This window comes from Neophocaena asiaeorientalis, unplaced genomic scaffold (genome assembly GCF_003031525.2).
Source record: "Neophocaena asiaeorientalis asiaeorientalis breed wild unplaced genomic scaffold, Neophocaena_asiaeorientalis_V1.1 scaffold218, whole genome shotgun sequence".
NCBI classification, from domain to species: Eukaryota; Metazoa; Chordata; class Mammalia; order Artiodactyla; family Phocoenidae; genus Neophocaena; species Neophocaena asiaeorientalis.
In genome coordinates, this window is record NW_020172818.1 from 1,343,276 (window position 1) to 1,357,474 (window position 14,199).

Sequence of the window (14,199 nt, forward strand, 5' to 3'; positions counted from 1 at the left end):
GGTCCTTATTCTCGTGTTAACACCAAACAGAAGAGTATAAAAGGTTCCAAAGGGAGCTGTGGTTTCAGTGGATCCCATGAACAATAATTGGTCAGCATTGAGTCTCTGCAAAAAGAGACAACTGAGTGCAATTTTTAGGGCAAGGGCTTTGACAACTGATGGAATTACCCCTTTTCAGCTGCCTTGTACCTCGATTTAGCCATCTAAAACGGGCAAAATAATACTCACCCTGAAGGACTTTTAAATAACTAAATGATAATAATATTTTAAACACTACGTGCCAGGCTCTATTTTTACACCCTTTTAACACATTATTTCATTTCAACCTCTTGACAGTTCTTTGTCGAGTCCTATTTTTATGCCCCTTTCATGGATGAAGAAACTGAGGCATAGACTGACTAAGCACCGTGCCCAAGGTCATACAGTTAACAAGAGTCAGAAAAGGGATTCACACTCAAGAAGTGTAGTAACAGAACCTTCACTCCTGAAGGTTCTAGAACAAAGCCTCACTAGGAAGTATGCAATAACTATTTGTAATCATAATTGTGGTCCTTTACTGATCAATACTGTATCAATATATTGATCAGTTGATAGATTGATACAATATATCAATATTATATGTCAGTAAGTAATTGAAGCAATCTCTCAAAACAATTTTATGAGATTGAAACAAATTTTATCCTTAGTTAGAAATTTTTAAATGGAAGCTTGGAGAGGTCAAACTCATTTTCCAGTGTCAGAATTGAGAAATAGACCCAGCAAAAAACAAAAATCTAGAGCTACTAAATAATTTCCTAGAATGAGGAGTTCCAGGCACCATTCTGCTTTATCATGTAAAGGGTGACACCAGATGTTACTGTAATTAATACTAATACAAATAATAACAATAACACTGTGATTGAGCATTTACTATGTGCCAGGTACATGTATCTTCTTATTTAATCACTCTATGCTACAATACTGGGTACAATTGTATGCTCATTTCTATGGCATTGAACATATGGGAGCACTCAGGCATGGAATGTTTTACTAACTTATCCTAGTCACACAATAAATGTCCAGCTGACGTTTGGACTACATAGTCTAACTTTCTCTGAACTAAGAAACTAGCTTAAACCTAGGAGAAACATAACAAAACCTAGATCACTGCTCAGCTTTCCTAGTACTCTGTTTTAAACATGGCCATGATGGATAAATGTTTTGTGGCAGAATATTACTGCCATCACTGATACTAGCTTGAAAACATTTCCCTAATATATCACCAAAAATTTATCTCTAAACTTAGGCAAATTGTTTTTAACTCCCAGGATAACGAATCCCATTTATATACCCTCTACCAAAGCAACGTACAACACAGTAACATCTTATGAATCGGGCATTATATTTTGCATAAATAAAATTTCCAAATGTTTATTCCTTTACAGCAGTTGTTATAAATGTAACATGTTTAATTAAGAATCTTTTAGAAACGTATCACCTGCATGCTACCTTCTGAAATGGCATAAAATGAAGACAGCGTTTTTCCTAACTATTAAAGATCAGAATTTGCTCCCTGATTCTTTTATTGTTATTATTATTTGCTGTAATATGCTCAAGCTCCTTTTCAACTTTATGTCCCTTCTGTTGTTCTCAGGTAATCAGCTGTCACTTCTAGACTTTACAGTTAGTAAACTTGGGTTTAAGTCCTGACTCTATAGCTGAGTTATAACATTCCTTCCAACAGTGATTTCCTCATCTATAAAAACAGGGTGACGTTACCTGTACACAGAGTAATCATGATGTTTAGCTATAGTAACGAAAGGGAGAATAACTTTGCTTACTACAAAGAGCCAGCCATCAGATGTCAGGTATTATTATGTGACTCAGGGACTGCTTCTAGTTGGTGGCCCTCCTTCAGCATCCCCACCTGCTCCTGAGGTGGGGTCAGAAGCTTATTAAAATGTGAATGAAGTGAGGATGGGTCTGCTTATTGATTGTGACGGGACATTGCAACAGGCATTTGGCAAAGTGCTGCACTAGGAATCAAGGCCCAGTTCTGCCACTGATGTGCCCAATAGCTTTTGATTTACAACCACTAAATTTAAGACTCTGTATTTAAATGTGCATTTATAAAGTTAAGGAGCTGGATTAAAGGCCACTTTCAATTCTAACTCTATCTTCTGCTTAAAGCTCTTTTGCTACTAATTTTCTGATTCTTGGTTGGGCGTGTCATTTGTAGATAAGTAGGGCATCATCCTCCCTCATTTTCTATGGGAGATAGAACAGCAGAATAGTTAATTATGCAAACCCTGGAACCAGTCTTGCCAGAGTTCATACCCTGGCTTTTCTTCTTTGTGACCATGGGCAAGTTATTTAATCTCTCTGTGCCAGTGTCTTCATCTATAGAACAGAATATAGCATCCAGAGTATGCTGATGGGGAGTATATGAGTTAATGTATGTAAATGTATTTGTTCTTGCATAGAACAAACGCTGTAAAAAGTGGTTTGCTATTATTATTAGATTTTTAGGACAAACAGGAGAAAGTCTATCAAGTTTCAAGAGAAACTCTTGTTAGGGCATTTTTAATTTAGTGAACTATTATGGGCTTTCTTCGTCTCTCTCCATGTTTCACTATGTTTAAAATTTTCTCTTTGATCAGAGTCCGTATCAGTTGTTGACTTTCCTGACTAAAATATCCATCTTTTTGGTCTGCCTTTAAGTGAAAGTTCAATCACATTTCTTGTTCCTTCTCCCCCAACCTCAGCATTTCTATTGTAGATTTTCTCTCTGTGTATAATGACTGGCAACATAATTTTTATTTCCCCCATTTACCAAAAAGCCAGTTAGACCCTACCACCTATGAAACCATAGCTCCTATCATAAGGGGCTATTCATGACTGGTTGCAGTAATAATATGGTTCATGCTAATAGCAAGTATTCCAATAAGGCGATTATATTTTAAAACCTAAGCTTATGTGAAGAGTTACTTATGTTTATAAATAAGGTAGAGACAGTCCATTCATAAGTGTTGTGAGAAATAGCTCCATCAATTTCCCTTTGAGCAGTTACATTTTATAAGTGATTGAATTCAATCACGAAATTGCAAAGCAGTTCAAATTCTCCTGGAATGGAAACTGCAATGTCATTGCCAACAACCACCTCTAACAGAAGACGTTCAAAATAGCTGGCCATTTTCAAAGTACTTTTCATTTTCCATTTGATATATGAATAGTAAATAGGATAAAGTACGAATTATAAAGGGCTTTTGGGGCCCTAATGTACTTTCAGGTCCAGAGTTGAGGAAACACATGTCTGACTAACAACAACTTGTGGGTACTCATTGTTCACAGTGGTCTGGGAAGTGCTAAGACTCCCGCAGTGCTTCGGATAGGTGTATGGCTTTCTGTTCATGGGCTGTGTGTGATTAGCTTGGAGTTAATCGCTCGTATACTCTTCTTGTGAACCCGAAAATAGCTCTTGACAGGAAGAGTCAAGAGGGCTCCCAGGCCTTCACATTCCTGAGATTAAGCATTTAAAGTTGGCAAAATGTAAAAATTTTCCTCAGGTTCTGGCTCAGGTTTGAACTCTCCACCCAGAGAAGCCAAATGATAAAACAAAAAGACAAGTTGGTGTCAGATCCGAGCTCCCCTGCTATCAACTGTGTAGCTGTGTAAACTTGAGCAAATTCCTTAACTCTTGAAAATCAGTTTCCTCAGCTGATTATAATTCCAACCCCTTTGAGCATTGGGAAGGGTGGAACTAAGGAATGGAGTGCTCAAGGTATATGGCATCTTACCCATGCCTTTACAGGAGAAAGAAAGGAAAGAAAGAATTTACATAGGTGTCATGAACAATAGCTTTGGAAATTTCTCCCAGGCAGTATCTTTGTCTCAGTGTATCAGACTTGAATATTAAACAGGCAATAGCATCTCCTCCTTATTCCGGAAGTTCTTAGGAGTAGTTTCCAAAGCTATAGTCAAGAATCTTCCAGCATCTTTTAGTGGAAAGTCAAAACGTGGAGCAAAATTAGTCAAAGCCTCTTCCAAATCCTGGCACTGGACTAAACTTCTAAATATTTAATAATATGTGTCATTAGATGTAATCATCGTCTCTGTGATGTTATTGCCGTACATGTCAAGTCACTATGAAACCAATCTAATAAAGGGTAAACATTGGGAGTAAAGACTCAGAGGGTATTTTTATAAATGAGATAAAGCAATATAAGTCGAGCCAGCTGAATTTTTGCGCGACAAATCAATCTCAGCTCAAATAGAATTTTAAAGTTATAGTTTTTATGATTTTTTACAATGAAAATAGATACATTTTTGTTTTGTTTTTTGTTTGTTTGCGGTACACGGGCCTCTCACCATTGTGGCCTCTCCCGTTGCGGAGCACAGGCTCCGGACGCACAGGCCCAGCGGCCATGGCTCAAGGGCCCAGCCGCTCCGCGGCATGTGGAATCCTCCCGGACCGGGGCACGAACCCATGTCCTCTGCCTCGGCAGGCGGACTCTCAACCACTGCGCCACCAGGGAAGCCCATGAATACGTTTTCTGAAGAAGAGTTATGCTGTACTGAGAAATGGACCTCTTGTAGATAGACCCACTATGATTGGGATTCTTCAAGTAGTGATTAATTGATTTCACATTTTTTTAATTGAGCATTTTTAGTCTGCCAAATCCGATGCTGTTGGGCTGGGCTATCCAGTAGTCTGGCAGGTCCCAGGTAGAAGAATGTGGCAACAGTCTTACAATGTTCCCTGCTACGATAAGGCAAGGGCTCATCTCTGAACCAGCTTCTTGGAAGGAGTGATATTATTCTTCATAAACAGTTTTACTTTAACATTACAATCCTTGTTTACAAATGTGTGTCTTAGGAAGGCAGGCCTCACCCTCATATTTGTTTGTAAAGCAAGATGTTCTGGGGGATATGGTTTGACCTCGGATAGAGTCAAATTTGCATAAGTATGAATTGGGCTGCAATAGGCTTCCATTGTATCTTAAGAGAAGTTGTGAGACATGAGAAAAAGAGGTCTATTACTAAAACTCATACTGTTGATCCCAGGGGATTTGAATTCCAATTTCTAGCCCAAATGTGTCATGGCCTGACGGGACTGTTAACTCAGACATAGGACATCCTTGGCCCTGAGAGACTGAAATCTAAGTAACAAAGAACAAAAAGACAGTCAGGAAAGCTCAAGGTTGTCTGGGTTTGGGAATTTGTCATCTGATTAAAAATAAATCTGTTAGAAGATACATGAATACTGCATACTAGTTGTAGGCAGTTTGTCTCAGGATGCAAAAGCAACATTGGAATTAGCAATCCTATTCCAACAGCAAGACGCCTACATAGTTGTACCTTGGCAGAAGCCTGGAGATGATTCAACAGACCAGAGTGCCACCTGGTTCTGACTTTAATCCACTATGGAGAACAGTATGGAGGTTCCCTTGTATATATGTACCACATTTTCTTTATCCATTCCTCTGTCAATAGACATTTAGATTGCTTCCATGTCTTGGCTATTGTAAATAGTGCTGCAGTGAACATTGGGGTGCATGTATCTTTTCGGCTTTCTCTGGATATATGCCCAGTAGTGGGATTGCTGTGTCATATGGTAGTTCTATTTTTAGTTTATTAAGGAACCTCCATACTGTTCTCCATAGTGGCTATACCAATTTACATTCCCACCAACAGTTTAGGACAGTTGCCTTTTCTCCACACCCTCTCCAGCATTTATTGTTTGTGGACTTTTTATAATGGCCATTCTGACTGGTGTGAGGTGACACCTCATTGTAGTTTAGGATTCTAATTTTTAAAAAATGATACAAATGAATTTATTTACAAAACAGAAACAGACTTACAGATGTCTAAAACAAACTTATGGTTACCAAAGGGGAAGCGTGGTGGGGAGGGATAAATCAGAAGCTTAGGATGAACATACACAGACTACTATATATAAGATAGATAACCAACAAGGACATACTGTATAGCACAGGGAACTCTACTCAGTATTCTGTGATAACCTATAAGAGAAAAGAATCTAAAAAAGAATGAATATATGTATATGTATAACTGAATCATTTTGCTGTACACCTGAAACTAACACAACATTATAAATCAACTATACTCCAGTAAAATTTAAAGTTTTAAAAATTAAAATAAAATAAAAAGTTGGACTTTAGGGTGCTAGAGACAGCTGTCTGCTTCATTACTAACTAGTCATCCGAACTTGAACAATATACGTAGACTCTCTCTCCAAGCCTCAGTCTTCTCATCTATAAAATAGGGATGATAGGATGCTATAAAGATTAAATGATATGATTGGCTAGACTACCCAGTGCTCACTGGGCTCACTGTGAATAGCAAGACCTGCTTTTACTGGAGTTGTATGTCTTTTGAATATAGGTGCATATATTAGTCAGCTCGGGCTGCCATGACAAAATGCCACAGACTGGGTGGTTTAAACAACAGAAATTTATTTCTCACAGTTCTGGAGGCTGGAAGTCTAAAATCAAGATGCCAGCTGGGTTGGTTTCTCCTGAGGCCTCCCTCCCTGGTTTGCAGGTGGCTGCCTTCTCGCTGTGTTGTCACATGGCCTTTCCTCTGTGCCTGTGTATCCCTGGCGTCTCTCTCTCTCTTCTTATAAAGACACCATTTGTATTACATTAGGGTCCCACCCTTATGACTTCATTGAACTTTAATTATCTTCTTAAAGGTCACATCTCCAAATCCAGTCATATTGGAGGTTATGCCTTCAACATACAAATTTTAGGGGAGCATAATTCAACCCATAACAAGGCCAGAAGTCAGACTGCAGTAGATTAAAAAGAGAACAGGAGGTAGGAAATGGACCCAGTGGGTACAGTCAACTTTTCTGAGACATTTGACAGTGCAGGAGAGGAGAGAAAAATATTATTTATCATTGTTATTTCTGTCAGTATTGAGAGAGAGTTTGGCAAAGTAGAAAAAGCCTAAGGTTCGGCATCAAAGACTTGGGTATAAATTCTACCTCTGTCTTTTCTCCTGTGTAACACATGGCCACTCATTTCTTCACCACTGTGAGACTCAGATACCCCATATGTAAAACAATGGATAATTCTACCTCATTGCGGAGTTATTGTGAGGATTAGAATGATATCAACAGAGCACCTAGCCCATCTCTTGGCATATAACGAACTTAATAAATGTTAAGCACTCTATTAAAAACCCCCCAGAGTGCATGCTTTTAAATGGTGGCTGAGTCACACTGTGAAGGTCCCAGTCCTATGAGGGATCACGCTGTGCTCTCCACAGAGCTTGCCTCCCAGATCAGCATCTTGATTGGGTTAGGTGATGTTGCTTTTATAACTTATCATATGCTGGTGATTGGGGATGATTTCAGGTGTGTTTTTAGAGCTTGTCAGCCTTCTAGAAATAGAAACAGCCCTTTGGCAGGTAGGAGTCATTAAGAAGTAAGGTATCAGTCAGCTAGGAAAACAAAGAGTCTGCAGGCAGACTCTTCAAGTGTGGTGCTTTGAATACTGAATGTGTTGCTCATCCTACCACACGTGCTTAACTCCTTTACACTGACCCTTCAGCCCTGGTTCTTTTGTCTCAGTCTCATCATCTGCAAGTCTGAGCCAGCTGGAGGAAGAAACCTTGTTGGTAGTGTGGTTTTGACTGCTCTGTTGTTACAAAGGCTGAGAAGTTAATGTGCTATTTTGTTTCTTTCCAGTGGAAAGGTCATTAGGTTTAGAGGAGGTTATACTATGATGGAAAGATTGCTCAGATAATCTGATTAAAATTTCCTCTACTTTTGCCCATGCTGTGTTTCTTAGAACAATGCATAGAGCATACTGTGATTCCAAAGAAAGCATTCAAGGTCCACCAACTGTCCACAAACCCCAGTTTGAGAAATAGTTTTCTAGAGGGCAGCTAAGGTTCAAGGGGCTCCAAGGGGGTTGAAACTTCAGCGGCAACATCATTTGTTAATTGATTCACTTATTCATCCATCCTTCAAATAATTTTTGAGGAACTCTGGGGTATTAGACTCTATGTTAGGTCCAGAGGATATACAGATCTGTTAAGACATTGCTCCTGTCCTCATGGCACTCACAATGAGGAAGACAGACATGAACAGATCATAAATGTAATTAGTGTTTTACATGCTATATGAGAGGTAGGTAAGATGTGAGAACTCTGACCAGGGACCCATCAGTTCTGCATGGTGGAATAATTGGAAAGCCTTCAGAAAGAAGGCAGTAATATTTAAATGGGATTATAAAAGATATATGTATTTCAATTGGAGGAAAAAGGAAAGAGGAATATTTTTTGTTTTGTTTTTCTTTTTGCGGTACGCGGGCCTCTCACTGTTGTGGCCTCTCCCGTTGCAGAGCACAGGCTCCGGACATGCAGTCTCAGCGGCCATGGCTTACGGGCCCAGCCGCTCCACGACATGTGGGATCTTCCCAGACTGGGGCACGAACCCGTGTCCCCTGCATCGGCAGGTGGACTCTCAACCACTGCGCCACCAGGGAAGCCCAAGAGGAATATTTTAAGTTGAGGAAATTATACTGTAAATGATTCAAAAGATGCTTTCATCAAGACATTTTCAAGAAAGCAGAGTCTTTCCATCTGTTATTGTCTATTTATATTAGGTCTATTCCATGGCATGTATTTCTGCATTGACAACTGCAATAACTTCAACACAGTCCAATGCACTGGATCAACAGAAATTTTATGGAGGACCATCTTCCTACATCCTCTCAAGCTCAGGACCCAGAGTAGAATCAACCCATCCAATCCAGAGAACAAAAAAGAAAATTGAAAAAAACCCATTTTAGCTTTTTAAATTTTCCCCATAAAACCCAGCCTGAGGTCAGTTTGTTAATGCCTAGCTGCCTTTTCTCAGCTACTTTTAGCCCTGTGGAAATTCTTTAGGTACACACTGCACTTAGTTCCTCATCAGTTTTATCCTTGTCAGCTCAGAATTTATTCTTGGGCTGCCCATCTTTTCATAGACTTTTATTATTCTTATCCCCCCATCACTATTCTGCAGCTTTTTCATATCATTGTTCCAAAATAAACTATTATAATATGAAAAGTACAAAACAAATATTTGCTTTTATCTCCTCTTCCTCACTTTGACAAACACAACCTTTCCAAGTATTTATTTCATTGCCATTCGTGGTCTTTTGTAAACTGCTTGAGGGCAGTAATTAAGACACACCAAGATTAGGGTTCCACTGACTTTCTTTTCCCTGATAAGTGAGAGCTCTGGCCCCTCACTGCCCTCAGAGTGTCAGGGAAGTAAGTAGGCACAGATGTTAATGAGAGGCAGCATCATTAATTATCAAAAATTATGTGACTTTTGTAGTCAAAAATGTCTAAATTTCCAACTAACACATGAGCCATGGAATCAGGAGTGCGTGGCCCTGAGACCAGTTGATGAGAAGATGTTCTGAGCCTCAGCTGTCTGAGATGGGAATCTGTAGCTAAGAGTAAGGGATATAATGGAGAGAAGCCATGGCTCCAGTACTGGCCCTGGATGTGAGGAGGAGTTCCTTAGCTGAGGTGTGGACTGGACCATGGCAGGAAGAATCTCTTAGGTCTCCATTGGGCCTCACTGCAAAGCAGCTGAAATTACTTAAGGCTGCTATACTTTGAGACCTGGGCACCCAGATCCTAATATATCCCAATACCTTCCAACTTGCATTCTACAGGACCCTAGGGCACAGAGGAAGATGTTAGCAGAGGTTACTTGTGGGGAAAAAGAGTTCAGTGGACAAATGCCATTTGGGGTCAATGGGTTAAACCAAGTTAAACAGAATTCTTTGTTGCAAATCCTCTCAAAACCTTTATATTCCAGTGTTTTGCTCCCATACTACATTAAACTTAACAGAATTTACCAAATTTACATGGATACAAAAGTCTTTTTTTGTGTAGAGCATCTCTGAGAAATTATAGTGTAAATATAATTCACAAAGCAAAGTATAATATTTCAGCATTTATCCGTAGCTATGGATTCCCTTGGCTGCAAAGTAGGGTGTAGCCAGAAATTCCCTGGGCTCCAGTCCATCCAGTGTGCACCTATGAAGACTGGGTTTATGCCAGTCAAACTGGCAGCTGAGTACTTTACTCATTTCAGCACCTGATATCTCTGCTTTATTTGTAGCCCCAGGCAAAATATTTGATTTTAATGGAATCTTCAGAGTGTATTTAGCAGAGTCCTGTCTCACAGTTGCATGATACAAGGGTGGTACAGACTGCTATCAAATTAAAATTCCATTTTTATAACTAGTGCTTGATATGTACACACATTTGAAGTGTTAAAATTTTCCATGATTTTTACACTTTTCAAACTGTACTGTAAAAATGTTCATAGTGTGGTGTCTGATGACTAGAAAGTTTGAAAAAATATTATGTAGAATTAGCAGAATACTGTGTACTCTGGGAAATGTAAAGACTGTTATTAGCAGCGTGAGAACCCTTCCTCTGGAAAAATCAGACGTGCAGTAAAGATTTCCTTCCATTTTCCCATGTTGCTGTGTATACACATTGGTGAGCAGTGACCGTTCTTAAGACTTTGGTTTTCCTCCACAGACAACGTGGAAGATGAACTGGAGATGGCCACCGTCAGGCATCGGCCTGAGGCTCTCGAGCTTCTGGAAGCCCAGAGCAAATTTACCAAGAAGGAGCTCCAGATTCTTTACAGAGGATTTAAGAATGTAAGAACTTTCTTTTTGACTTTATCTTCACACAGTTCTCAGAGGAGCACTGAGAAAAGACAGGGAAAAAGGGAAAATGTGCAGTTCTGTGAGAGCCCCATCCTATGTACACTTCTTATAGATCTTTCCTAGATATGAAAATTGTTGATATCCATTTGGGCTTTGGTTCACTTTGGTACACCGTTGCTTGTCCAATCAAACAAGGATGAGTACAGAAGAAAGGTTTACTTTATTCAATTTCTAGTTGGAATTTTTTTTTCCTTTTTGGTTATATCGACATCATTTCAATAAGCTCTAATTGTCTATAGGACTAATTGACTATCGATTGGAGCCTATCAAGGAACTCCACTCCTAGCATTGCAGAAAAGTCATGATAAGTTTGATAATTTCTAAAAGAGCATGTTACCCATGACTCTGAACAACAGGTGTCTGTAAGTAGTCCCTCCTTTCGGTTCTCCGTGATCCAGGAGCACCTATCATGCTCCTTCCTGAGTGAATCATCATCAAGAAGAGTGACAGTCCTTGCACACCAGAGGGTGACGGTGAGAGACAAGGAGTGGGCTGGGCAATCTGTCAGGCATACACTCTTAGTGATGCCTTGGGACATGCTCAGGATTAAGCTAGATACTGCAGGGTATTCGAAAGCCAGCTTCTGTCCTCAAGGAGCTAATGGTCTAAATAGGCAGAGAACACTCGCCCTCGTGAATTTATTTGAAAGTAATTCATCCTTAAAAGTATTAAATGGTCGTATATTAAGTGGCATACACAGCCCAAGATGTGTTATGTTCTTACACATATGTAAACCATAGTTACATATGCTACAGGTGTCCCTTGAGATCCTAGTGAATTGCTTCAATTCCTCCTCAAATCCAGCCCCTAACAGCCTCCATTCCATGGTCTGTAGGAATCTATAGAGTCCAAAGATTTCTGCTAATTCCATCCTCTTGAAATCTGTCCACCTCAATGCTATCTCTGTCCAACCTCATGAAGATGAAAAACTGCCTCTTCTACGGTATCCACACAAAAATTTACTTACAGAATTTGTAATGCTAGTTGCTTTCCAGAATATTTTTATAAGGTCCCAACATGCATATTACACACAAACTTCCACCACCTCTCTGACTCCATGGGGTCTCTCTCTACCCCATTTCTGCTCTTCACACTGCTCTCCCTGCCTGGGCTACCTAAATGTTTCCTTCCATTGCTCTTCTGAAGCCTGGTCCTCTTCTGACACCCAGGCATTTGTGGGGGTGGACTGGGTGGGGAGGAAGGTGATATAATGGAGATGGGTGCTTACCCCACACAGGTAGGACTCATATTACACGTCAAGATGTGTAATCTATCAAGATGACACATACAAATAAACAGACCTAAAGAGAAAGGGACTTTGAAAATTAGGCTCAAGAATTCTTAGTCATGGGCTTCCCTGGTGGCTCAGTGGTTGAGAGTCCGCCTGCCGATGCAGGGGACATGGGTTCATGCCCCGGTCTGAGATGCCTGCTGGGTAGAGTAATCTTGGTTGTAGGTTCTTCCCTTTCATCACTTTAAATATTTCATGGCACTTCCTTCTGGCTTGTAAAGTTTCTGCTAAGAAATCAGCTGTTAAACTTATGGGAGTTCCCTTGTACGTTATTTGTTGTTTTTCCCTTGTTGCTTTCAATAATTTTTCTTTGTCTTTAATTTTTGTCAATTTGATTACTATGTGTCTTAGTATGTTTCTCCTTGGGTTTATCCTGCCTGGGATTCTGCACTTCCTGGACATGGGTGACTATTTCCTTTCCCATGTTAGGGAAGTTTTCGACTATAATGTCTTCAAATATTTTCTCGGGTCCTTTCTCTCTTTCTTCTCCTTCTGGGACACGTATAATTAGAATGTTGGTGCAATTAATGTTGTCCCAGAGGCCTCTTAGACTGTCTTCATTTCTTTTCATTCTTTTCTCTTTATTCTGTTCCACAGCAGTGAATTCCACCATTCTGTCTTCCAGGTCACTTATCCGTTCTTCTGCCTCAGTTATTCTGCTATTGATTCCTTCTAGTGTATTTTTCATTTCAGTCATTGTATTGTTCATCTCTGTTTGTTTGTTCTTTAATTCTTCTAGGTCTTTGTTAAACATTTCTTGTATCTTCTTGATCTTTGCCTCCATTTTTTTTCTGAGGTCCTGGATCATCTTCACTATCATTATTCTGAATTCTTTTTCTGGAAGGTTGCCTACTTCCACTTCATTTAGTTGTTTTTCTGGGGTTTTATCTTGTTCTTTCATCTGGTACATAGTCTTCTGCCTTTTCATTTTGTCTCTCTTTATGTGAATGTGGTTTCGTTCCACAGGCTGCAGAATTAGTTATTTTTGCTTCTGCTGTCTGCCCTCTGGTGGATGAAGTGATCTAAGAGGCTTGTGCAAGCTTCCTGATGGGTGGGACCTGTGGTGGGTAGAGCTGGGTGTTACTGTGGTGGGCAGAGCTCAGTAAAACTTGTATTTACTTGTAATGATTGTTCAGCAGTTAGCTGTGATTCTGTGTGCTCTTGCAAGAGGGAGTGACAAACTCCCCATATTTTGATTAAAAGAATAAACCATTCATCAACATCTTAAACCAGTCACACTTACATGAAATGGTTGAACTCCCCTGCAAGTAAAGATTACCAGAGCTCCCCAATCTTTTTCCAGTGCTATATCTCTGACAGCATTTCTCCAACATATATTGTAAATATAAATGGGAAATTGGAGGAAAGGAAGATAGTGAGAGAAGATTTCTCTGCCCCTCACCCTGTCTTACCCACCGACTCATCCCCACATTTTTATTTCTCTTACCACATACTAAACTGAATCTTCAAAAGTAGGCAACTGATAGAAATGGAGAATATAGTACAGTGTATCTCAATCTTTACTGTCCCTCAGAATAACCTGAAGGATTTGTTAAAACAGAATGCTGGGCCCCAGACTGAAACATTATGATTTAGTGTCTGAGATTGGGATGGAGAATTTGCCTTTCTCATATGTTCCCAAGTGCTGCTGACGCTCCTTGTCTGCTGACCACACTAGTACAATGCAAACATCATGAACACTGGTGTCACTCAGACTCAGGTCCATATCTTATTTGTTTAGGGAGATTCCTCTGAATCAGTGGCTTGTGCGTCCTTGTCTCTACAAATTGGGATAATGATATCTACATTACATGGGTTTTGCCTTTGTTTTGCTGGGTTTTTTTTAGTAAATTCTGATAATAAACATTAAGTTCAACAAAAAGGAATTATTATAGCGTGGCCCCAAATAGTCAACGTCAGTTTTATGTTCCATCAGAGTGGGGCAGTCATGGTTGACCTACATACCTCCTCAGCAGTGTTTTAGGTTTTGAGCTACATAATTATGTATTTAAAAGGTTGCAGAAAGATGCAAGTTATTAGGTACACATCAGCAGTCTCATGTTGCAATCATTTAGGGAGCTTTAAAAACTACAGATAGCTGGGTATCATGCTTGGTGATTCTGATGTAATTGCTCCCAGAAGCAGCATGAGCGT

At 39.8% G+C, this 14,199-nt stretch overlaps 1 protein-coding gene across 2 annotated transcripts in view; it reads left to right on the forward strand.

The window, feature by feature from the left end:
* Positions 1 to 14,199, forward strand: part of KCNIP4 (potassium voltage-gated channel interacting protein 4) — a 1,180,242-nt gene that overhangs the window by 1,065,363 nt on the left and 100,680 nt on the right. Inside the window, exon 3 of one of the 2 annotated variants that reach the window (XM_024741844.1) lies at positions 10,561 to 10,685. In XM_024741844.1, the coding sequence (XP_024597612.1) occupies positions 10,561 to 10,685 (125 nt within the window). Of the gene's footprint in view, positions 1 to 10,560; positions 10,686 to 14,199 lie in introns of those variants that run through there. The other variant, XM_024741845.1, reaches the window with a different exon arrangement.